Consider the following 27,003-nt stretch of genomic DNA (forward strand, 5'->3'; position numbering starts at 1 on the left):
TATTCCAGATTGACATGTTATGTGGGCTAAAATTATGTTTGAAAATCAATTTCCAATATAATAGTATTGTTGGTGAAAAGCAGAAAGTTTTACAGGGAGTTTAGAAATTTCAAAGTCACACTGTAACAGAAAACTTATGCCACTAAATTTTTTACAGCTGAAGGAATCTCAAACCAGAATGAGGACTCATTATTAAAAAACGATTTTAACCATTTAAGATTGATAGTCCCATTCATAATGTCAAAGTCAATCATCTTAAGACCTCCGTCTTCATAATCTTTAATCATATCACTTTTACGTAATGACTTTTCCATGATCTTTTTAGCAGAAGCTGCTAATGAGAAACACGGATAAATGAATCTAGAAAGACCTTCGTCAATAGAATTATTCAGAATATCGTTATGTATATCTGCAGCCAAGTGTTTATCATTAATTTCATTTTCAAAATATTTTTTCTTAATTATCCACCGATCCCAAAATATTTAACTCCGTTTTTAATATGTTCTATTAGGATGTTCATGGATATCCAATAACTCACATTTTGTGAAATTAAGCTTTTGAGAAAATCTTAATAAAATTAAATGCTAGGGGTATTTGCTGTTCATTTTTAAAAATAAATTTAAAGAGCTGTGACATCAGCAAACTGACAGACAATAAATGTATTCTAAATTAACGCCAGATATGTTGCCCATTTCTGGAAGTGTGTTGTGATTGGATGCCTGTTATAAGATTCATGACAAGCTCATCTTCACCTTTAGACATGGCTTCACCAACGGACCCGCTGCATGTGAGTCATTGTTTGAGCGAGCAAAAGCAGCAGATGAGATTAGATAGAGCGGAAGACTTTGGGGAATTGTCTTGCACGTGCTTTCAGGCATGTCCTCGCGTGCGAGATCTTGTATTGCCGTTTCCACGTGCAGCAATGAACTACTGTGTGCAAGTGTCAATAATGCGCACGAGGGTTTAAAACGCGGGAACGAGTTCTTCCTTTTTCCTTGCATGGCTTTAATCTATCGTGAGTGAGTGCGTGCGTAAATAACGCGCGCAGATTAATTCCGTTGAAATGCCTTCATAGAGGAGCACCAGTGCTAATATGGCACTTTTCCACAGCACGTTGCAGTTCGACTCGAATCTACTCGCTTTACTTTTCTGAGCTTTCTTTTCCACTGCTGTTTTGTGCCGCCTCAACATAGGTGAGATTATAGGCTGATTGTCGTAGTTGCGCGGCCTCTACTGGCGTGACATCATCTTAAACGCGACCGCTAGCTGTTAGCATGGTGATTTTACACAAGTGTAACAGTTAAATTGGCCTGGTTGTTTTAGAAGCAAGCTTTCCAGTAGCTGGTCAACTAAATAAAGTGAAGCTTTCAAGCAGAGTATAGAGTTAACATATCATCTTCCATTGTGGACTCCAGCCGTCGCTGAGTTCAGGGCACTCTCACTCCCTCCCATTTCTCGCCGGTCTAGATAGGGTCCATTAGGGTCCACTTTTCCTTGATAGCTCTGTAGTCACTTTCTTTTTTTAACTTTTCGCTACACTGTTGGTAGGTCTGGTGGAAGCCGTGTCTCAGCTGTACGGCCAACAGCTGAGACACTTCCTGAAAGACTTTTTGGTTTTGCTCGTCGCTAACAAGAGGAACGTCTGCACCTTGTTTTCTCCGCCATTTCTTTTTACAATTCAAAAGTTGCATGAACAAATGATACTATCACTGTAGCTAACAGTGATGATAGTAGTGACAATTCTCTCTGACCAATCAGTGATCTGCAGGGTTCTGACATCATATATAATATCGGCTCAGCTCGCTTGGAACCTCGACCGAGGTGGTACAAAAAAAAGTACCAGGTACTATTCACAGTGGAAAACCCCCAAAAAGTGAGCAGAGTTGAGTCGAGTAGTGGAAAAGCCCCTATAGTGAGGGTCCCGGATGTGAGTTTCCCCAGTCTCACTAGCTGCTGCCTATCTGTCAGAAAGCTGGTTATCCATCAACAGATTGGGGTGGGCACAGAAAGCTGGGTTAGTTTGGTTGAAAGAAATCAGGCATAATTGTATTGAAGGCTGGACTGAAATCCACAAATAGGATCCTTGCATAAGTTCCAGGTCTGTCGAGGTGTTGCAGGATATAATGCATTCCCATATTGACAACAACATCCACAGACCTGTTTGTTCAGTAAGCAAACTGAAGTGGGTCAAGCAGGGGTCCAGTGATGTCCTTCAGGTAGTCCCAAACCAGTCTCTCAAATGACTTCATGACCACAGACGTGAGAGTGATGGGTCTGTAGCCATTAAGTCCTGTGATTTCATTTTTTTTTGGAACCGGAATGATGGTGGAGTGTTTGAAAAAGCAGGGAACTTCACACTGCTCTAGTGAATTATTGAAGATCTGTGTGAAGATGGGGGCCAGTTGGTCAGCGCAGACTTTCAGACAGGCAGCAGAAACACTGTCTGGGCCTGAAGCTTTCCTAGTATTTTGTTTCTGAAAGACCCATCACACATCCTCCTCACAGATCATAAGTAAGTATCCTGATCCTGAGTAGCAGGAGGGGGGTTTCAGGAGTTGTTGGCACGTGTGTGATGACCAGAGTGGGGGAGGGTTGTGAGACTGGGCTTTTCAAACCTGCAGTTAAACATATTCAGTTCATCAGCCATTAGTTGACTCTCTACATAGTGAAGGGGATGTGTCTTGTACTTGGTGATGCTTTTTAGGCCTTTCCACACATATGCTTTTCTGTGTAAATTTATAGCCAATTTTACAACTTCATTACCATGACAATGTAATGTCAACTAACCCTAAAACAACTATAAAAATGACAATTTAAACAACTTTAAAGCTCAAATAATACATGTGTTTTAACAAAAGAATTGTGTAAGTGCTTTAATAAAATTCTAAGCTTCACATTTCTGCCTTTAAACCCTCCAGAAATTGGCCCCATTCAATTCCATTGTAAGTTTGACTCACTTTAACCTCGATTTTTGCTTTTTTAAAGAAAAGGAGGGACTAGTCAAACATATTATATTATGGTAATCAACATTATGCCACAAATGCTGTCAATTGGCTTAACTTGTATTGAACCTGGAATATTCTTTTAACCAATATATTCTTGATTGGCATCATTAACAATTAAACAAGGACAATAGCACACAAAACACTTCTTTCAAACACTCTCTTAAAACTATCCTATGGGACGATACAAAAGACCAATAATAATAAACTCCGCAAAAAAGAAACATCTCTTTTTTAGGACACTGTATTTTAAAGATAATTTTGTAAAAATCCAAATAACTTTACAGATCTTTATTGTAAAGTGTTTAAACAATGTTTTCCATTCTTGTTCAATGAACCATAAACAATTAATGAACATGCACCTGTGGAACGGTTGTTAAGACACTAACAGCTTACAGATGGTAGGCAGTTAAGGACTCAGTTATAAAAACCTGGGACACTAAAGAGACCTTACTACTGCCTCTGAAATACACCAAAAGAAAGATGCCCAGGGTCCCTGCTCATTTGCGTGAACGTGCCTGAGGCATGAGGACTGCAGATGTGGCCAGGAAAATAAATTGCAATGTCCGTACTGTGAGACGCCTAAGACAGCACTACAGAGAGACAGGAAGGACAGCTGATCGTCCTCGTAGTGGCAGACCACGGGTAACAACACCTGCACAGAATCGGTACATCCGAATATCACACCTGTAGGACAGGTACAGGATGGTAACAACAACTTCCAGAGTTACACCAGGAATGCACAATCCTCCATCAGTGCTTAGACTGTCTGCAATAGGCTGAGAGAGGCTGGACTGAGGGCTTGTAGGCCTGTTGTAAGGCAGGTCCTTACCAGACATCACCAGTATCAACATTGCCTATGTGCACAAACCCACCTTCGCAAGACCAGACAGGACTGGCAAAAAGTGCTCTTCACTGATGAGTCATGGTTTTGTCTCACTAGGGGTGATGGTCAGACTCGACGCGTTTATCAACGAAGGAATGAGCATTACACAGAGGCCTGTACTCTGGAGCGGGATCAATTTGGAGGTGGAGAGTCCATCATGGTCTGGGGCAGTGTGTCACAGCACCATCGAACTGAGCTTGTTGTCATTGCAGGCAATCTCAACACTGTGTGTTACAGGGAAGACATCCTCCTCCCTCATGTGGTACCCTTGCTGTAGGCTCATCCTGACATTACCTGTTCTGTGCATGATTTCCTGCAAGACAGGAAATTTAGTGTTCTGCCATGGCCAGCAAAGAACACAGATCTCAATCCCATTGAGGACTTCTGGGACCTGTTGGATCGGCGGGTGAGGGCTAGGGCTATTCCCCCAGAAATGCCTGGGAACTTGTGCCTTGGTGGAAGAGTGGGGTAACATCTCACAGCAAGAACTGGCAAATCTGGTGTAGTTCATGAGGAGGAGATGCACTGCATTACACCAGATACTGACTGTTACTTTTGATTTTGATTATACATTTATTAACAATCACAAAGATCAAAAATTAAACTCTTTAAAATAGGTCAAGTTAAATATTAACCCACAAGTCTGGCTGCATTTGAACAAACTTCAAATGTATTAATCTACTTTGTACAGAATCATATTGCCAAACCTAATGTAGCATGTTTGCCATACACGTTTAGGATTGTGCAGTCTCAATATTGTCCAGTAAAAATTATAAATGAAGACTATCATTACAGCAATTGTGCTCCAATGAGCGGAAAGACTGCTGAACACAAACCATTGTGTCCTAATGTCTTCTGGGGAGTAATGCTATCTTTTTGAGGCAAGTTGAATGTACTTGGCTACAGGTCATATAAACAGACAGAACAGTCAATGGCTCTGTGGAAACAAGAGGATAAAGGGGTTTATTGTGATCCATCTCCATAACCCACACTGTGCAATACTCATACAGAACATTTCCTCATCATTGAAGCTCATTTTCTAAATGGCAGCCAGGAATATTTTCATCTGTACAGAAAGTAAAATAAAAGAGAGAAAAGCAGAGAAACAGCTATGTAGTAGCTGAGACACAGTGATAATGGAATAGCAGGTTCCAGTACATATTAAAATTATATCTGATTTAATGTTCACCCATAGTGAAAATTCTGTAATCATTTACACACCCTCATATTGTTCCAGAAGACTTTCTTTCTTCCGTGGAACACAAAATGATGTAAGGCAGAATGTTAGAGACTGAGAAATGTAGTCACCATTCACTTTTATTACACCTTTTTCCATACAGTGAAAGTGAATGGTGACTACCAATCAATAACTTTCTGCCTAGCATCTCCTTTCGTAATCCAAAGAATAAAGAAAGTAATATAAGGTTGGAACATCATGAAGAAAAATGAATGATGACAGAATTTTTATTTTGGGGTAAACTCCTTTGAAAAGCAATTATCACAATATAAGGGGTTTCCTTACTGTAAAGGAAATACACAATCTTAAAGAATCAGTGTTATAATGTAAGCTTTTAGACAGTAACAAAAGGAAATCTTTGAGAGAAATCTAAAAGAAAAGTAACAAGTCAAAAACAAATCAACATGCCTGCATGTTACTTGACATCCTAATGATACAAAACTTCTAATTTGTTCTGAACATTAAACTCGTTGTATATTAGCTATCTTACTGAACTAGCTATCTTATTTATACATTTACTGTAACAGGGCAAGGTCTTGGCACTGTTCAGGGTCACAAAGTGCTTCCAAGTTTTGTCAACAGCAAGAAATGAAAATATATCGATTCCAAACAAATTTGAAATAAACATGAAAAAAGCTATACAGTGTTTGAATTAAGTTAATTATTTATCAATAAGTCGACATGTATTTAGCACAGTCCAAGAGAGCACATACATTTTTGTAACATTGTCATGATATGGCAGAAATCCAATGTAAGATCTTGCTTGCACACTAGTGTAGTAGCAGGAATATTACTCCGATGGAGAACTCCTATACCATTTTAATATACTGTATTATTTTGATATATCACTTTAATCTGTTAAGTCCATCAGTTACAGTCAAGAATGTACAGACAATCAGTGAGGCCATCATGGTATGTGACATTTAAACAAGTTTTCTAGTTTGAAACTTACTAAAAAATAATGTTATAATCCAATAATATAATGCGATATGACCCACAAATGTACTGTATAGATTTTGTAGCTTGATTTAATATAGGCTCAGTGATCCAATATGATGTGGATTCATGTGGCATAAAACCAAGATAGGCTTTCATAAAATAAAAGGAACGCATACCTTGGGAATGGTAGAAACTTTAATTGTGCTGTATATGGTCTCTTTTTTTTATGAACCGTTGCTAGCATATGCATGGGTCTTTTTTACGAATGACTGGTGTCGACCATAGACACAAATGTTGGTTAAAGAATCTCACATTTGAATTCTCTGATTGTTTATTCTATTAATCAGAAAAGGTTTGTCTAAACGTGGTCCTTCTGCCGATTTACGTGTGTCAGATTTTCCGTAGCCCTTACCAAGGGAAAATATAAATCATAGGTGAGCAAAATGTCAGATCAAATAAAATGGTCATGGAAACCTGGAATGTGCAATTCTTTAAAAACCCACAGTGCAGAAAAGGAACAAGACATAAAACGCAAGAAATACATTCACCACCCAAGGATCCATGGAAAACCTGGCACTCAAAGTATGAGCAACCATTCAATAATAAGTGTTACAATGGATGATACAGTGAGTCCATAAGATGTCTGGATTGTTGTTCTCCATTACATATTACTTCACCTTAATCGTTAAAATAAAATGGAATGCTACAGGCTCATTTGGGAATTCACTAGCAACAGTTCTGAAACAAAAATGGTCCACTTCAAAGATTTCAGTAGGTTGTGGGCGCTCTCTATTGGTCACATGCTGAATCACTTCTGTCCCAGGTCATTAAAAATAATAATGCACCCGAGTAGACCTCTCACAATGTGGGTCTCCTCTTCAAGCCCTTTCCCTACACCTCTGTGGAAAAGAGCATACTCTGCCGTTTACTGTCTGGAGTAGGGATTGCTTCCAACTGAAGGAAATACAGTAATACCTGGACCTACAGAGATGGAGAAAAACAAACTGACTAGCAGGTACACATTTTGATTGCTTTTCAGATACTCTAGAATTAGAACTTTGGTACTCCAGAACATTAATTCGTTCGCACTATGGGCTTTACCTGAGACATAACCTCAAGAGACCAGCTGTCATTCATAGAAATGGGCTGTGTGGGATTGGTAGGGATTTTACTGTCCTTCTCAGAGGGGCGAAGGAGGGTGGGACCAAAAACTGTGGCGAGATTGTGGAAGGACATCTTGTTGACGCTCTCATTCTCAGCCACCCTGAAGGGTAACAAGGAAGAACACACCAGTCAATGTGTAGGTGGAACACAATGTGTCTCTTACTCTTAGAAAACTATTAAAAGAACAGAAATAAAACACCTCTTCAGATGGTCCAGCAAAAACAGGAAAGTCAGCAGGTTGGGTTCAGGAAGTGAGAGCAGCAAGTTGAGCATACAGCTTTCCTTTGCTACACTGTCTGACAAAGCTGGAGAAAAAAAGAGAGGCTGATTAGTGTGAACTTAAAGGATTAGTTGAAAATTCTGTCATAATTTACTCACTCTCATGCCATACCATATGTGTATGACTTTATTCATTCTGCTGAACACAAATAAAGATTTTTAGAAGAATATCTCAGCTCTGTTGGTCCTTACAAGGCATGTGAATGAGTACCACAATTTTTAAGCTCCAAAAAGCACATAAAGGGCAGAATAAATGTAATCCATATGACTCAGTGAGTTACATATATATCTTCAGAAGAGATCTGATAGATGTGGGTGAGAAACGGATCAATATTTAAAACATAAATCAGATCCCTTTAAGATGACAACACTTTTGAGTCATTTTATAAGCTTTAAAGTGAGTCACTATCCACTGCCATTTTATAAAGTAGATGTAACGACGATCTTTATTAAAACATCTTTCTTTATGTTCTGCATCATAAAGTCATACAGGTTTGGAACAGCGTGAGGGGGAATAAATTATTTTCATTTTTGGGTGAACTTTTAAAGTTTACAATTTTAAAGATTATTCATCATCTTGTGAAAGAACAGCATGACAGACCGATGCCTTCAGTGAAGTTTGAATAGAGTTCATCGGTGAAGAGGGGCTCAGGAAGCTCTCTGAAGTAGAGCTTCAGTGTTCCAGCAATGGCATTCACATCCATCTCACTCATCATAACTGATACATCTTTATTATCTGTGGATCACAAAAAACCCAAAACATTTTAATCACATTTTTTGCCATATCTCTACACATAATGGACAGGGTACAGTCCAGTAAAGTGTTGAAATACTCACTGGCATCAAAGGCAGCTTTCAGGGCCTGGATATCAGTGGCCACACCAGAGACTCGATAGATGCCGACTTCCTCCATCCCTCTGCGCTCAATCTCCTCTACACACTGTCTCACAATGAGAGGCACCTTAGAGTGCTCCCGCCTGACAGTAACAAATACAGAGAAAAATAGGTCAACAACCAGTGTCTGGAAAAAAAAAAACTTCTGTGTAGAATACATTTCTAAAAGCACAAAACAAAAGACAACAGAGAACATGACAGAACCCCCCCTCAAAGGATCGGATTCCAGACGATCCTAAAAAATAAATGACAAAAAAACCCACGAGAAACAAAGTGAGGGCACCAGGGGCAAACAGACAGACCAAAGGGGGCACAAGGGGCAATCAGGAAGTCAGAGGCGGCAATAAGGGGCAAATAGGCAGTCCATGGGGCCACAAGGGGCAGGCATGCAGTCCAGGAGCAACGAGGGGCAGATAGGCAGTCCAGGGGGCAACGAGGGGCCGACAGGCAGTCCAGGGGGCAACGAGGGGCAGACAAGGAAAAGGGACCTGTTCTGGGGGCCTGGGAGGTGGCCACAGGACAGAGGCCGGTTTAGATGACCCGGGGGCTGGCCACTTGGCAAGGGCCGGTTCAGGGGACCTGGGAGGTGGCCACAGGACAGGGACATGTCTTGGTGGTCTGGGAGATGGCCGTAGAGCAGGGGCCGGTTCAGGGGGCCTGGGAGGAGGCCATCGGACCGGGACAGGTTCCGGAGGCGGAGCTGAGAGGGGCTCTGGGGACGAAGCTGAGGGAGGCTCAGAAGGCGGAGCTGAGGGAGGCTCTGGAAGCTCAGGAGACGGTGCTGAGGAATGCCTAGGAGGCAGAGCCGAGGATGGCTCAGGAGGTGGAGCCGAGGGCGGTGGCGCTGTAGGCAGCTCTAGAGGCGGAGGCCTGAAAGGCTCTGGGGACGGAGCTGAGGAAGGCTCAGGAGACGGAGCTGAGGAGGGCTCAGGAGATGGAGCCGAGGAGGGCTCAGGAGACGGAGCCGAGGAGCGCTCAGGAGACGGAGCCGAGGGCGGTGGCGCCGTAGGAGGCTTTAGGGGCGGAGACCTGGAAGGCTCAGGAGACGAAGCTGAGGAAGGCTCAGGGGACGGAGCCAAGGGAGGCGGAACCGTGGAAAGCTCTGGAGGCTCAGGGGGCGGAGCCGTGGGAGGCTCAGGAGGCAGAGCCGTGGGAGGCTCAGGAGGCAGAGCCGTGGGAGGCTCTGGCATAGGAGGAGGCTCTGGCGTAGGAGGAGGCTCTGGAGGCGGAGCCGTAGGAGGCTCGAGAGGTGGAGCCGTAGAAAGCTCTGGAGTCTCTGGGAGCAGAGCCGTAGGAGGCTCGGGAGGCGGAGCTCTAGAAGGCTCTGGAGTCTCTGGTTGCAGAGCCGTAGGGGGCTCTGGGGGCGGAGCCGAAGGAGGCTTGAGAGGCGGAGCCGTAGGAGGCTCAGGGGGCGGAGCTCTAGAAGGCTCGAGAGACTCGAGAGGTGGAGCCCTGGAAGGCTCGAGTGACTTGAGGGGCGGAGCCCTGGAAGGCCCGAGTGACTTGAGGGGCGGAGCTCTGGAAGGCTCCAGAGGAGGAGCTCTGGAAAGCTCGAGGGGAGGAGCTCTGGAAAGCTCAAGAGGCGGAGCCCTGGGAGGCTCGGGAAGCAGAGCCCTAGAAGGTTCGAGGGGCGCTGGCTGTTGGACGGTCCTGGCTTCTGGTGTTGGCCCTGGGACGGTCATGGCTGCTGGCGCTGGCTCTTGGACGGTCGAGGCTACAGGCGCTGGCTCAGGGACGGTCGAGGCTACAGGCGCTGGCTCAGGGACGGTCGAGGCTACAGGCGCTGGCTCAGGGACGGTCGAGGCTACAGGCGTTGGCTCAGGGACGGTCGAGGCTACAGGCGCTGGCTCAGGGACGGTCGAGGCTACAGGTGCTGGCTCATTGATGCTTGAGGCTACAGGCTCGTTCGCAGTGACATGCCTTGGCGCAGGCTCGCTCACAGTGATGTGCGTAGGCGTTGGCTCGCTCACCGTGATATGCGGAGGTGGCGGCTGACTGACCGTGGCTGACGTGGGCACAGGCTCGCTCACAGTGACATGCGTAGGCGTTGACTCGCTCACCGTGACAGGCGTGGGCTCTGGCTCGCCGACCGTGGCTGACGTTGGCCGGAAGGCGGAAGCCCGTCTTCTGTTCCTCCTCCGGGCAGACGAAGTGGACCGCACTGGCTCGTAGAGAGTGACTGGCGTGGGGGTGCGTTTGCTGACAGATGGGACTGGCGTGGGGGCGAGCTCGCTGACCGGTGGGGCAGGTGAAAGAGGATGAGCCAAGGACGACTGGAGGGTCACCGCCGTGGGAGGAGAGGCAGGATCCTCAACCACCTCCACAGTAAGCAGTGAGCCGCATGCCAGAAGTGTCTCCTACATGAATTCACAGAGCGTCCAGCCCCGTGTCGTCGGCGGCAACCGCTCCTGGAGCGTGCCGGTCAGGCTAGCCTGGAAGAACACCACCAGGGAGGAGTCAGGATAGTCGGTGGCGCTCGCCAGGTACAGGAGGTCCCTAATGTGATCCTCCACCGGACGGCTTCCTTGCTTCAGGTCCAGGAGGCGGCAGCATGCCCGGATAACCACTGGATCCATTGTGTGGTCGGTCGTTCTGTCACGGTGTGGGTAATCAGGACACGGCAGACAGAATGTTAGGATCCAAACGCAGTTTAATGTGTAAGTAACAAAAAGGTAAACACAAAGAAAAGTCCACGAGGGGAAAAGTAAACAAACACAAACTCACACACGGGTGAACACGAGTTGACAAACATCCACGAACAGCAGGGTAATCCTCGAACGAACGAACGAACGAACGAACGCGACAGGAGGTAGCACACACTTAGACCCCGAAGCCGCTGCCAGGCGCCGCCATTTGCGCCATTTAGAATTTCAGCCGCCGCCAGCCAATAATTTCGTAAGCCAAATTGAGCCGCCATCTGATAAAGTTTGGCTGAGTCGGCTAGAATTATTTGCATCAAATAATAATTCTATCACATAGAGACATACACACACGAACTATATAAACAATACACGAGATCTATTTTCCCACTGGATTCATAACAGCGCAGTCTTGTGCCCGTTGCTACGATACAGTGAATTGACGACCAATTAAAATTGCTCGTTTTCCGTACAGAAGCGATGCATGTTTTTCTCGCACTGAGGTGAAATGGCGGAAAGAAGCAAGCAAGGTAATTTTGATCTCACTTCTCACATACTTTCCTAATTCCTACTTACTTTTTTCTTAACTTAGGCCTACCCAGACTTTTGTTAAATCTTCAGGGCACGGTTGCACAAACACCTGAATCAAAGATTGATGTTATGAACCAAATATTCTGGAACGGAGAGATTTATAGCACTGAACGTGATATTACTGCAGTAACAAACCACCGTTTCCACATTGCTAATTCATGACGCATGCTTCAGTGTACATTGAAGTGAAATGTGCAAAACTTTGTCCAAAATAATAGGCTACTGATAACAGTGTGTGTTTATATTAAGGCGAGACACGGCAGGCAAAAACATAGTTTTTTTTTACTGGTCAATTTTGAGATTTTTGGATATTTGTCTTCAATAACATGTCTTCTTTCAGACTTGTGGTGAAAAAAGTCCGAAATACACATTTAGGTCTTTATTTTACTACACTTCGTCTGTTTAGCGTCTGTAGATTTCTCATAAAATTCAACAAAAGTTTGCATTCTTAATCAAGGTGTAATATGATAAGCTTCATCCATGATAATGCCAAGTTATTGTATACAACTTAGCCTACATGCATTTAGCCTAAACACAACACATTGTAGGCTATGTGAAAATGTTTAGTAGCATACAGACTACAAAATAAATATGTACAAACGTTGTGAAAGTAAAATCTGGTGTTTTATTTATTACATTGTATTGCATTTTGTAGAAATATAGTGTAAGCCATGCATTGCTTGGAAATATTGAGATCTAGTAAATCAGTATAACATAGACAGTGGTGGACGAAGTACACATACCATGTACTTGAGTTAAAGTAAAGATACTCAAGGTAAAATATTACTTAAGTAAAAGTAGAAGTGCTGCCTTTAAAAATTCACTTGAGTAAAAGTACAAAAGTATTTGCCTTCAAATGTACTTAAGTATCCAAGTACTATGATTTTTTATGGCCATAATGTCCTATTATAATTTGTCACAAGACTCTTGCTTAACTCAGTCTACATGAAGACTAATGTCACTCTTGGCACACCAATCTATTAATAATATGTAACTAATAATAACTAATAACTAATAATAATATTAATTAGTCAGATGTGTGTGTATATATATATATATACTACTAATAATATATATATATATATATATATATATATATTTGAATTGAATACATTTTTTGTGTGTTTAATTTTGGAGGGAAGGGACTGTTCCCATAAGGTATAATACATTTACAGTATTTACTGTATATATTTTTCTCGAGCGTCTATGGTCATAATTATTAACATCCTAATGTTATGATACATTCACATAAACCTGCACAATGCCATTAAATATATATACACACACACACACACACACACACACACACACATACATAGAATATATATATATATATATATATATATATTCTATGTTATGGGAGCAGCCAATTTCCTCAAAATTAAACACAAAAATGTATTAATGCAGTGTTTCTGCTACTTTCCAGAAAAACAATGCTATTATATGCAAGTCATTTTAGTGTCAACATAATAAGCAATGTACATTATGCGTCAATATTTACCGATAATTGCTGCAATAATAGCTGCTGCTCTCTGCCCCGCTTAAAATCATTGGCAACGCAATTTGTTTGGAACTATTGAGAGCTACACGAATCACGTGACACGTGGCGGCGAGATCACTGTCGCAACCGTCTATGTTAGCAACTCTCATATTTAATGGCTCTGGGGTGCGTTTCCCGTACAACAACGTAACTTGCTGCTCCACTACCGTAGTACGATGCACTGTTGAAGAAATCAACTTGCTAGTCACGACTGTTTCCCAAAACCGTATTGTCACAAATTGGTTGTTCAACCACGTTGGTTAATGATGTCACACATGTGGTGGATTAAAAACTACTTTTAATGAATCTGTTCGAATTAATGATGGAATTAATGCTAGATGTTTTGCTATAAATTACGGACATGTCATCTGAGGACTCTCTCATATTTTTCTCAGTTATTTGCTTTATTTCCAGATTCAATCATAGGCTCGTTCTTATGCACTAGAGCACGTTCACACATGCGCACTCTTCAAAAACGGTGCTTTAAATCTATTGACAAACTAAAAGACATAAAGGACATTTGTATGTCTTCTAAATAAAAGATACTGATTGTACTGAATGTCATCTTGCTTATTTGGCTCAAGATAATAATTTATTAAGCCCACATGTTATAATAACAAGAAACTCTGCTTCTAACCACAGGTCGAGAGCTGTCGTTCCAACCACACAACTCTGCGATGCTGTTTGCGAATGTTCGTTGGAACGATGGTTTCGGGAAACACCGACTCGTTGAACTATGATGATAACGACGGAACTTGCTACCATAGTTGGCTAACGATGCTTTTGGGAAACGCACCCCTGGTTCGCACTTAGCAGATTCCGCCAAGGCAAGTTCAAGACAAAGCGCGCGCGCTGTACTGTGATTGGTGGCTCGTTTGACCAGTTACATTTTTATCCACTCATAAGTAAAAAGGAACGACTGATTTTGAAAATGTAGTAGAGTAAAAAGATATTTGACTTTGAAATGTAGTGGAGTTAAAGTAAAAGTCTCCCCAAATTTAAATACTTCAGTAAAGTACAGATACACAAAAAAGCTACTTAAGTACAGTAACGAATTACATTTACTTCGTTACTGTCCACCACTGAACATAGACATCTGTAGACATGAAGTGGCAGCTTCAGCCATTTGCAGCTATGAAAAGTTTGGCGGCTGCAGCAGCCATTTAGGTTTTGGCTGAGCCGGCTAGCCAGCCAATAAATTCATCAGCCAGCCATTATTCTCAAAACAAATGGCTTCGGGCTCTACACACACTGACAGAGGCATGAACATGAAACGGTAACATTCACAAACAACGACCGACAGCGACTGAACAAACAGACAGGGTTTAAATACATGGACATGGGAAAACAGGGGCCAATGAACAGACAGAACTCAAACAAGATGACAGGGTAATAAACAGAAACCAATGGCAAACTAACGAGGGACAGGTGAAGGCAATGACGGAAAACACGAACGCTAACAAAGAGACTATGGCGTTACATAAGGGACAAAAATTGAAAACTAAGAAATACCAAAAGTGAAACACAAAGGGCAACAGTGAAACAAGACAAGGTAATAAAATAAACTACAAAGGACTACAAAAACCAAAACAGGAAACAGGAGCTAGACTAAGCTTCAGCATAAAAGCACAAAACAAAAGACAACAGAGAACATGACACCACTAAGCCAAAATCAACATTATAATAATGTTATAATACCACCTGAGAAAAGGAACATTCTGTCTAGCACACTGAGCCTTCCTCCCAAAACCAACTGTCGAGTTTAAATTAAACATGTATTAATAGTGGGCAATATTTCACCCTTATGCATTGCTGTTATAATATATAAAAAATGCACATCTGAGAGTCTAATTCTAAAACCCTCACTCCTGTTTTAATTACACACATATTGGCAAACCTTGCCTTTAAGAAACCATATTTTCCTATTTCCTCAGGAAGCCCATAATGGAGTTGCTTTCAGCTGTAAGACTTGCGAAAGCTTTCTAGTGGAGGGCCTCTTTTCCTCAGCTTTATTAAAAGGAAGTTCCCCCTCCTCCATGCAGGATTGGTGGTTATTTTTTATGACTTCTCATTCTAGCCATGTGGGCCTATTAAAACACACTCAAAGAAGGGTCCATGTGTCTTGTGAGTAATGGGAAATATGGCTGACATGTGACTGCTGTTGCTCTTGGAGTGATAGATGTGTTGCTTGACAGATTTCCAGATGATATATTGTTGAATCACGCTTGAATGTTTGACAGCATGCACTATTAAAGTGAGCATTGACCAAAGAGAAGAGACAAAATGGAAGGCATATGCTCTTAAAACATTTAACAATGCCCTTGTGGTTAAGAATTTGTCTTCCTGTCAACCAGTGGCAGGCCATGCATTTAAATTCTAGGCCTTCAGAGTGAATTGTGCCATTAAGAAAACACAGTTTCACAGTGAATAAGACACCTTATGCCTTTGGGCATCATACATTATGTTGCAGCTTGTAATACCAATTGACATTTTATAAACACGTCCATGCATGAAAGCTAGAACTTGAAACAACACTTAATGCTCAAGTAAACCTAATTTTAACTGCAGCATGACTGTTTTGTGAAATGAACGTCTCCCGAACAGACATTAAAATTATTATTATTTTTTTTATATGAATCTACCAAGGAGGTCTATAATACCTGGAAAAATCTATCTAATACTACTGTATTTGCGATTTAAATGTTGTTTGCATTCAATTGTGTTTCTTCATGATACACATTTATGCTGCATTCCCTTCAAGTTGGATGAGAGATATTCCTACTTGATATCTCCGACCATAAATGCATTCCATTCCCCGATATTCGGAACTGCAACGCTCCCGTTCGCTTAGTAGAGGTTTGACTCTCATAAGAAATGTCTCCTAGCAACCCAACTGATAAACAATGCTGCAGTGTTAGCATTTGTGCTTCAGGTGTACAATTATCAAAAGAGATTATAATGTTTTATACACTGGTTTCTGCTGGTGTTTGTTAAACAAGCTTTAATATCATGTAATGTGGAAACAAACAAATTATCGATATTACTTAATTAAGTGATTGTTTATCACTTACTTTGTATTTTTCCCTGAGTGTCGACATGTTTGTGTGACATCATGCTCCTGCATCTCGACGAAATCGGAGTTGAGAATTTCTGCACGAGCCAACAAGCTGTAATTCTGACTTCAAGATGCATTCCATTGCACTTTTCCTAGTAGGAAGTTGTTAAATCCGACTTTCCAAGTTTAATGGAATGCAGCACTACTTTTCAAAACTTGATCTGACACTGAATGCTCAAGCAGCCTAATTTACACTTACAAAACTCCTGATGTTGCTATAACAATCAAAAAGCACTTACCAATTTACTTGAAGTTTAAATCAGTCCTCCTTTCCAGATTAATAAATTAAGCAATCACACGGTCATGCAGAACATCTCCTGTTTTTACATCCATAAGGATCTCTCCGGTCGAGGCCAGCTAGAAGGCCTCGACCGGGACATATCCTAAAGATCACACCCACCAAGAACAAATAAACCAATCTGATTGGCTGATGAATCTGATAGTCTGACTTTAGTTACTCATTCATTTGCACTGTTGAGAGATTCTGTGGAAATTCTGAAGGCCTGATGGGGTGGAGCTCAGACTCACGTGCTGCTTCTGGCATGCATTTGTGAAACAGTTGTCACACTTTGCTTGTAAGCATCAAGGAATACATTCTGACTGGATAAACTTTTCGTTTTTCTCTATTTGCTTGTAGATTAATTAAGAGTGGAAAGCGATTAAAAATACATAGGCAAAAAGGTGAATGAGAATGAAAGGATGAAAAATCCTTTGCTGGCCCTGAGAATTCACCACTGCTGTCAACAGTGCAACAAGTTAATCCTTAAAGGGATTCACCTAAAACATCATTTACTCACCTTCATGCCTTCCTAGATGTATATGACTTCCTTTGAGGGTCATATACACCAGTTTTTCCTTCCTTTTTATGTTGAACACAAATAAAGATTTTTAAAAGAATATCTCAGCTTTGTTGGTCCTCACGATGCAAGTGAATGGTGACAAAAATATTTAAGCTCCAAAAGCTCTAAGGCAGCATTAAAGTAATCCATATGTCCCAAGTGGTTAAATCCATATCTTAACAAGTGACATGATAAGTATGGGTGAGAAACAGATCAATATTTAAGTCCTTTTTACTATAAAACTCGACTTTCACATTGTGCATATCATCACAGGGAGGAACATTTATAGTAAAAGGACTTAATTATTGACCTGTTTCTCATCCACACCTATCATATCACTTTTGAAGACAGAATTAACCACTGGAGTCATATGGATTACTTTTATGCAGCCTTTATAGGCTATTTGGAGCTTCAAAATGTTGGTCACCATTCGCTTGCATTGTAGGTACCTACAGAGTAACTAGAATAATTACTTTTAAAAGTTCCCATAATTGAAGAATCACCCTTTTATAAATAGACTGATCTGTAGTTTGACTCACTTCGTGACTGCCCCGATTTTGACTCCAAACACTCCGGACTGCTTCCTAGAGGGCATTCTCTTCAGACTAAACTCTCTGCTTGTAAACCGCATAGACAGCTTGACCTCAATCTGGACAGAGTGATGTATGTGAACTTTATTACAAAAACAACTCACCAATGAGAACAAAACATACATTTATCAAGAATGAAATCACTGTAAGCTGTGTTATCAGCTTAATATCAAGCCACATGCCTCTGATTATCCATCATTGTGTTTCACATTGGTAAAACTTGATATAAAATGTGAATTAGATGATGTTGGTGGATTCTAATCAATCCATCAATCCATGACCTACTGTATATGTGATTTCCATAAGGCATCATCAGTTCTTATCCACATCCCAGAGATATATACAAATCTAAATCCACTATTCTGTCCTATTTAAATGTAAATGACTTTATGAACATACAATACTATTCCTATTATTAGTAATGTTATTATTATAAAGGATGAGCACACTGACCCCATTCATGCTGATTAATGTTCTCTGCCAGTCTTTACCCTGCAGCGATTGAGGATCCAGCTGTGAAAATAGGGGCAAATGTCAAAACAAAATAAACAAATGAGATGATCCAGGCCTAATGAAGATAGATGCCCAGCAAAAAAGTACAGAATAAGTAATCAAAACTGTATTAATTTAATAGGAAAGGGGCCCAGAGCAATATATAGTCAGGGGAGCCCAGAATTCCCTGTGACGGCCCTTTGTGCTGGCTACACCCCATTTCAATAACTCCATCGTTGGTGCTCGCTTGGTGCCGTGTTTGGTATCGTTAAACCGTTTATTATTGGCAAAGACTTATTCTTTCACCTCATCAAACTCAAATGTAACAACAAAATTCATCTGTGTTTGTTCTGCAAATTATGGTTTGTTTATATGCTATATGTGACATTGCTGAACAAAGTACATTGTTTATAATGACTAATTATTCAGACGTTTTTTCGCAAGTAAACAGCCACAGTTTCAGCTTTGAATTAACTTTTTTTAATTGAGATTTGTTAGAAGCCTGCACGACTTGCATTGATGGTGTTTGCATAATTTTATAGGCATATATGGCAGCTAATGTTCAAAATATAAAACATTTCAGCACAATATTTGAAAACTTGTTATGGGCCTTTCACAAGCAGGAATGCGTTGTAGCGCCACGAAAGAGCAAAACTTTTAACAGTTTAGGTTCTTTATAACTTGACATGGAGTCTAAAAACACAAACAAGCTGTCAAAGACATCTATCTAGTGCATGTCTTCGTTGAAAAACAATTATAAAACAGCGCAGATGGACACAAAATATGAATTGAATGTGAATGTCCCCTCAGTGTAAGACTAGAACAGTGTGTGAACATGCCGTTTGTTTGTGGCGTTATTGTACATCGTTGAATCAAAGTAAGCCTACCTCATAAAATGACCTTATGAACATGCAAGATTTGCAAAGCGGTAGGACAAGTAATGCAGCAGGGAATATTTCTTAATGCATTGTGATAGAGGGATTGTAACTTGTTCTTACTATGATTTATAAAGGTGAGTGTGCCCAGATGCAACAAACCCTTTCAATAACTACTGTAAGGGTATGTCACTAAGCCTGGCATGACCAGAGAGGAAACACCTGTCAAATCATTTTTTATTTTTTTATATTACTTCTATACTGTACCTATTTTTAAATTTTGATTACACTTTCATATTCTTTATTATTTGTTCCTGCCCATTTTAGAATTTGGAGTATAAAGTCATCAAAACTAACAAGTAACACAAATGGAAGTATGTAAATTATGCAGTGACCAAAACAAATTAAATCAGAACCATCCTATATTTGAGCTTCTTCAATGTAACCTTTGCCTATATTCCAGCTCTGCACACTCTGTTCACTCTCTTAAGCAACTTCATGAGGTGCATCCTGAGTTACTTTATAAACAGTATTGAATTATTTTCCATGTATGCTGGACACTTGTTGGCTATTTTTTAAGGGTTTGTATAGACATCTACACTGGCGGCCAAAGGTTTCGAATAATGTACAGGTTTTGCTCTTATGGAAAGAAATTGGTACTTTTATTCACCAAAGTGGCATTCAACTGATCACATAGTCAGTACATTAATAATGTGAAAAATTACCATTACATTTTCTACTTCCTGTAGCACTTGCCATAGATGTGGCTGTCTTGTCGGGCAATTCTCACACACCTTACAGTCTATCTGATCCCACAAAAGCTCAATGTGGTTAAGATCCATAACACTCTTTTCCAATTATCTGTTGTCCAATGTCTGTTTATTTGCCCACTATAACATTTTCTTTTTGTTTTTCTGTTTCAAAAGCAATTCTTCCCATAAGGGCTGCACCTCTGAGTCTTCTCTTTACTGTATGTACATGAAACTGGTGTTGAGCAGGTAGAATTCAATGAAGCTGTAAGCTGAGGACATGTGAGGCACCTATTTCTCAAACTTGTTTAGTTGCACATCTGTTCTTCCAAATCTCTCTCTGTCCTTATTAGAGCCAGTTGTTCTTTGTCTTTGAAGACTGTTGTGTACACCTTTGTATGAAATCTTGAGTCCTTCATTCCTCAAAACAATGATTGACTGATGAGTTTCTAGAGAAAGCGGTTTCTTTTGTGCCTTAAGACATGCCAGTCTATCGCATACTGTGGCAACTCAAAAACAAACACAAAGACAATGTTGTGCTTCATTTAATGAACCAAATAGCTTTCAGCTGTGTTTGATATAATGGCAAGTGATTTTCTAATTCCAAATTAGCAATGCATCATGATTACTCAAGCATAAGGTGTTGGAGTGATGGCTGTTGGAAATGGGGCCTGTCTAGATTTGATCAAAAATAACTTTTTCAAATAGTGATGGTGCTGTTTTTTACATCAGTAATGTCCTGACTATAATTTGTGATCTGTTGAATGTCACTTTTGTGAATTAAATTACCAATTTCCTTCTGAAACAGCAAAATCTGTGCATTATTCTAAATGTTTGGCTTACAGTTTATAATTAGGCTCAATTTATTTTTGTGTACAGTATTAATCCCAAACATTTGAACATATGCCTTTAGATCACAAGGTTTTACGCTTATGAGGTAGTGTCCAGACTTTAGACTGGTAGTGAAGGCTATTTATATTTATTTTATATGTTTTTTTTTTTAAATTACATTTATTTACTATCTTTTACTATTTATTAATTTAATTTGTATTGTATCTAGCCATAAGACACAATTGTTGAAGCAGTAATACATCCCTTTTGCTTGTTATTAAAATATTTGTTTACTATGTTTCTGGTCAGACAGAGCTTTGCCTAAGATGAATTCAATAAATCATGCTCATTTCTTTTTATCTCTCCATTTGTCTGCTGTTGCTCTTCCACAGCAGCTGCCTTTTAGTTGGTAGTCAAGTTTACATATCAGACCAAATCTGATATTTCCTGACAGAGACAGAGAGAGAGAGAGAGAGAGAGAGATCTAGTAAAAAAATATGGAGGATCAATCACAGATGAAGAATGAATAGCAATAAATGTATCTATGTCCCTCTGTCAAAGAAAAAGGACAACTATAAAGGCCCACTGTTCAAACATCAATTTCAAATGAAATGAATATTTGCAGCAGTTCATACCTCAAGTTGGTTTGTCTGTGGAAATGACTCAATTATATGAATTTAATATTTTGGAAGGCTTGTCTTTGCAAATGGGTGCTATGAGTGAATATACAAATGCAGGATTTAAATAACGTCAGGTAATTTGCATGTTGATTATTTTTTACAGATAAGTAATGCCAAATATGAATAAAAATGTTAACGTCAATGCTAACGTTTCTTTAATATTTAAATTAAATATGCTATAGGTGTTTAATCCCTAACCCCACAATTTTAAGTACCTTTTCTTTAAACTCATGCATAGTTTAACACTGCTAACACAGACAGGCGGTCCTGTTTCCCACAACACATTGCTTAAGTTTAATGGCGTGACAATACTAAAAACACACACCAATGGTTGAAAAAAGACAACACAACCTTCGATTATTTACATTATTGTATTCATTCATGCGTTGTATTCCTTTTTTGGGGAAAATATATATCAACTTCACATGCCACATGGGATTATTCTACACTTTTACACTAGGCAATTCCAAGAGCAGTTACAGTGCTACATTGTAATTCAATGAGGAAATCTCAGTTTATATATTGTCTGTTATTTGAACCCATCCGCAAAAGGCTACAAAAAAAACAACTTCTGCAGTACAAACACGGACCATTTTGTGTTGTTGCATTTGAAGTTTGATGGTGTGAAAGATTAAGCAGACGTAAATAAATGAGGTAGGCTTACTTTGATTCAGTGATGTACAATAACACCACAAACAAACGGCATGTTCACACATTGTTCTAGTCTTACACTGAGGGGACATTCACATTCAATTCATATTTTGTTGTTTAATAATTGTTTTTCAATGAAAACGTGCACTAGTGTTTTTTAGACGCCATGTCAAGTTAAAAGTTTTGCTCTTTTTGTGGCGCTGCTTCTAATTTTAGTGCAACAACGCATTTCTGCTTGTGAAAGGCCCATAACAAGTTTTCAAATATTGTACTGAAATGTTTTATATTTTGAATATTAGCTGCCATATATGCCTATAAAATTATACAAACACCATCAATGCAAGTCGTGCAGGCTTCTAGCAAAACTAAAACTAATAAATGCAAAATCAAAGCTAAAACTGTGGCTGTTTACTTGCGAAAAAACTTCTGAATAATTAGTCATTATAAACAATGTACTTTGTTCAGCAATGTCACATATAGCATATAAACAAACCATAATTTGCAGAACAACACAGATGAATTTTGTTGTTACATTGAGTTTGATGAGGTGAAAGATTAAGTCTTTGCCAATAATAAACGGTTTAACGATACTAAACATGGCACAAACCAGCACCAAGCGAGCACCAACGATGGAGTTATTGAAATGGGGTGTAGCAGGGCCGTGCTGGCTACATCAAAAGTAACAGTCAGTATCTGGTGTGGCCACCAGCTGCATTAAGCACTGCAGTGCATCTCCTCCTCATGGACTGCATTAGATTTGCCAGTTCTTGCTGTGAGATGTTACCTCACTCTTTCACCAAACACCTGCAAGTTCCAGGACATTTCTGGGGGAATGACCCTAGCCCTCAACCTCCGATCAAATAGGTCCCAGTCGTACTCATTGGGATTGAGATCCGGGCTCTTCGCTGGCCATGGCAGAACACAGAATTTCCTTTCTTGTAGGAAATCATCCACAGAATGAGCAAACAGTATGGCTGATTGTCATGCTGGAGGGTTATGTCAGAATGAGCCTGCAAGAAGGGTACCACATTAGGGAGGAGGATGTCTTCCCTGTAACGCACAGCGTTGAGATTGCCTGCAATGACAACAAGCTCAGTCCGATGATGCTGTATCACACCCCCCCATGACGGAACCTCCACCTCCAAATTGATCCCGCTCCAGAGTACAGGCCTCTGCGTTAATGCTCATTCCTTCGATGATAAACGCGAGTCTGACCATCACCCCTATTGAGACAAAACCACGACTTGTCAGTGAAGAGCACTTTTTGCCAGTCCTGTCTGGCACAGCAGAGGTGGGTTTGTGCCCATAGGCGACAAACAGGCCTACAAGCCCTGAGTCCAGCCTCTCTCAGCCCATTGTGGACAGTTTGAGCACTAATGGAGGGATTGTGCATTCCTGGTGTAACTTGGGCAGTTGTTGTTGCCATCTTGAATATCTGAATTTTAAATTTGAGAATATTGAATTCTATATTGAATTATATATATGTAATTTTTTTTATCTGAATATTTACAGCTAATTTCACCTTTAAAAAATGTCAGAACACAAAAACAATTTTATTTCGTTAAATGCCATATGTCTAGAATTGAAATTTACAAAATTCAAATTCAAAACTATAAAATACGCCATGGGAAATTCAATTTTGTTAAATGCCACTTGTCTAAAATTCTAACTCAAATCTTTTTGTCATTAATTTAGCTCTATATTAATACAGCAAGAAATATGATTAGTTTGTTAAAGCTTAACTGAGTTAAAAGTGCACTCAGTAACTTTTGTCTTTGCGTCATCTTGGACTTACACTGACACCTAGCGGCTTGAATGCAGCATCATTTCAAATCAATAGTTTTCAGTTTCAGATGCCATTGTAGAAAGTTAGAGTACAGTCAACCATGATTACTTTAATGAATGAGTGAAAGTGTCAAATAACAGTATGTTTACTGAGATTAAGCAAGTAGCATTCGGCTGGTCACGTGATTCTAAAATGGCAGCCCCCAAGTGTGGACCCTCTCCATGTAGAATAAAACAACTTTTATAAGGTTACTGATGTGACTGTCTTCATTTTAATGAGAGTGGTCACGATTTTATACATATATTGCAAAATTACAATTAATGTATTTAGGAGTTAAACCTTTTTAATGAGGAAAACATTACTGAGTGCACCTTTAAAAACATAAAAAATAAGAAATCTTACCAATTTAATGTGAGCCTAACAAGAGACTATTCAGAATTCAGTTAACCTTTAAACGCACACTTCGGGTCTTTAGTGACCCAGAACCTCATTCTACCCCCTGTCGTGCCCACACATCTTCAGTTTTGCGTGTAACAGTTTAGTGTATAATAGTGTAACACAATTTTCTTTTCATAATGGTTTATGTACCAAAATTGTATGGGGTCATTAGAAACCCTGTATATGTAATAGTTAATTTTTCCCCCCTTTTTTATGCACTTAAATGAATTATATATTTATGATTATTACTTATCTATATAAGTTCACTTTCACATGATATCCGTTTCTTTGTTTATTAAAAGAGAAATTATTTAAAAAAATATATATATTTCACACAAATAAATACCATATCACGTTGACTTTCTGTGTCAACATACACATACATGCTATTTGTTACTTAAGGTGACACTGTTATTTCAGTGATTGACTTGATTTACATTTGACATTATTACTTGATGAAGAAACAATTGCAAGTACAACACATGAACAGTATGATATGACTTTTGTGTAGCTTATGATTATGTTTGGATTATGGATTTTGTGTAGCTTAATATGTGTTTGACAGCCAGTTGCATCTCATTAAATTTCAGTATGAAAGTTATGAATGCTTTTCTAGATTTATCCTGATTTGTTGCATTTTGTCTTTGATATATGAAAAATAAACCCTCAAAATATATTTTATTCTATTATTTTCTAATTGTCTTGAATTAATAAAAAAATGACACTCTCTAGGGCCTATGCAATGACTATCTAGGGATTCAAAGCATTTGGTAGATCCATTTGTGATTGATATACATGCCATGAAAGTTCCATGCATTTAAGGGTTAATGCAAGTTAAGAATGTTAATGTGAGTTAATGTGCTTTTTGTTAAAGTGTTTTGTTTAAAACTGAGACCAGCAACTATGAAATATAAAAAAACATGTACAAACCAAGAGAATAAAGTTATTATTTAAATTTTTTTCAAAGTTGTGCAATTAATTATTAATGATTTGACAATTAATAAAAAAAAGCCGAACTATCAGTATCTGTATATGTTGTTCTAAATAATGAGATATTGGTATCTGCAAACAAAGTTTGTATCGGTGCATCCCTAAAACATTTTCGATTAATGACTGATTATACAGTCAACCCTATGCATACCCTACTATGCCAATCAAACCACAATCTACAGACCAAAGAAATGTATTCTTGAACAACTGTGATGGGTGTAAACAAATCACTTCACATCAACATATACTTTAAATCCCTACCTGGCTACAAAATATTCATCTTAAACCAAAGTAAAACAGGAATTTACTACGTTTCACATTAAGTTTCACCTTCTGTGTCAGGAGAGTACTGCGAACTCTACCCCAGAATCGAGCCCCAGTGGTGGCACGCCTCCTCAACCCCATGTCCACCTCCTCCTCTTCATCCTCCTCCTGCTTGTCCTCCTCTTCCACTGCACAGCTGGAACTGAACTCTTCCTTCATCAGTTTATTGCTCATGACCTTATTCACTGTACCACACAGCTGATCACAATTCTGATTTTGGATCAAGTCCCCAAATTACCCATCTCTGTCATGATCTTCAGAATGTGATCTCCTCAGATCTTCAAGCACAATGGTCGGCTTTCATTGTTATTCTGGAAATAGATCTGTGCTCATGTTAGTCCTCTCTGGCTTAGATGGGTTGGTTGAAGTATACCTTTTGTTGTGAGTATCTACCACTAGCTGTTCCGTTCTTGAGCGCAAGCACACAACCACATACACAGATCCCCTGACAGAGCTTTCTCACAGATGGGTGCTCTGGGATTAACTCCTGAGAATCTCCACCCACCTGATTACAGTGCAGAGTGGCAGCTGATTTACTGACAAAGTATTCAAAACTGATTGAAGTGTTTTGCTTGTATTTTTCCATGAAATGTGGTTATCACCTGGATAGTTGAAGCTTTTAACTCTGTAACTGTTTTATGAATGACCCTTCGTCATGGTTTGCATATACTAACAGCTCTACAGTTGTTCCTCCATACAACCTGTAGCCAATGTGGAATTGTGCATGGTTGCCATGACAACAGAGGGTCATGTGATCATGAGAAAAGCTTTTGATTGCTCATGCAGACTCTCACTCCTCCCCTTTGCAAAATCCCACCTGCCCCCCCACTGTGACAGTGTGTCATGTCCCACTTTTTCTCTCTCATTTGGAGCTCTACCAAGCCATCCACAACTCTGATGACAATACTTATAGTACAGTCCCTGTAATCCCTTCTGGACCACAAACACCTTATAAGCATTTCGTTAAGGCCACCCCTTGGCTGACCCACCACTGTTTTCTCTGGTGACACCACTACTCAAACACATGCGGTATGGTGCGAACAACTTACAAGCTTTGTCCTGTTCACTGCATTGGACTTTGAAGATTTGCTGTGAGGAACGACTGCTGAAATTCTGTTAGCTGTTCACCCTCTCAAAGCTCTTTGACAATTTCAAATATCATAATAGTTGAAATACACCTGCATTTCCAGGGAAAGTCCTTGGCATTCATACCAAATAAGAGAAACTGATAATTATAATAATGAGTGGATGCATTACTGAATGCGAAGTCATACCTGGATCTGTCCCTTGGCCATGATGCGATCCATGCTATCCCCATCATCCCGGTTCTGTTTGACCTTACTGTAGCACAGCAGCCTGAGTGTCTGAGAGCCCTCCAGCTCAATCTCAAACTCCTGTGAAAAGAGAGTTCAACATCTTTATTAAAATACACAATTAACAATAGCATTAAAACCTCTATTCATATTTAAAGC

General features: G+C 40.0%; 2 protein-coding genes across 2 annotated transcripts in view; both read right to left on the reverse strand.

The window, feature by feature from the left end:
* The window catches only part of LOC127621481 (phosphoglucomutase-like protein 5), a 242,965-nt gene that overhangs the window by 101,150 nt on the left and 114,812 nt on the right, over positions 1-27,003 (reverse strand). The gene's annotated exons all lie outside the window — the stretch shown is intronic.
* Positions 4,603-27,003, reverse strand: part of LOC127621477 (breakpoint cluster region protein-like) — a 71,296-nt gene continuing 48,895 nt past the window's right edge. Inside the window, exons 17-24 of the mRNA XM_052095106.1 lie at positions 26,806-26,925; positions 18,169-18,228; positions 17,665-17,774; positions 8,345-8,484; positions 8,109-8,243; positions 7,428-7,533; positions 7,166-7,328; positions 4,603-7,045 (exon numbers count right to left, since the gene is read on the reverse strand). Of these exons, the coding sequence (XP_051951066.1) occupies positions 6,956-7,045; positions 7,166-7,328; positions 7,428-7,533; positions 8,109-8,243; positions 8,345-8,484; positions 17,665-17,774; positions 18,169-18,228; positions 26,806-26,925 (924 nt within the window). The 3' untranslated portion in view covers positions 4,603-6,955. The remainder of the gene's footprint in view (positions 7,046-7,165; positions 7,329-7,427; positions 7,534-8,108; positions 8,244-8,344; positions 8,485-17,664; positions 17,775-18,168; positions 18,229-26,805; positions 26,926-27,003) is intronic.

This window comes from Xyrauchen texanus, chromosome 27, assembly GCF_025860055.1.
Source record: "Xyrauchen texanus isolate HMW12.3.18 chromosome 27, RBS_HiC_50CHRs, whole genome shotgun sequence".
Classification (NCBI taxonomy): domain Eukaryota; kingdom Metazoa; phylum Chordata; class Actinopteri; order Cypriniformes; family Catostomidae; genus Xyrauchen; species Xyrauchen texanus.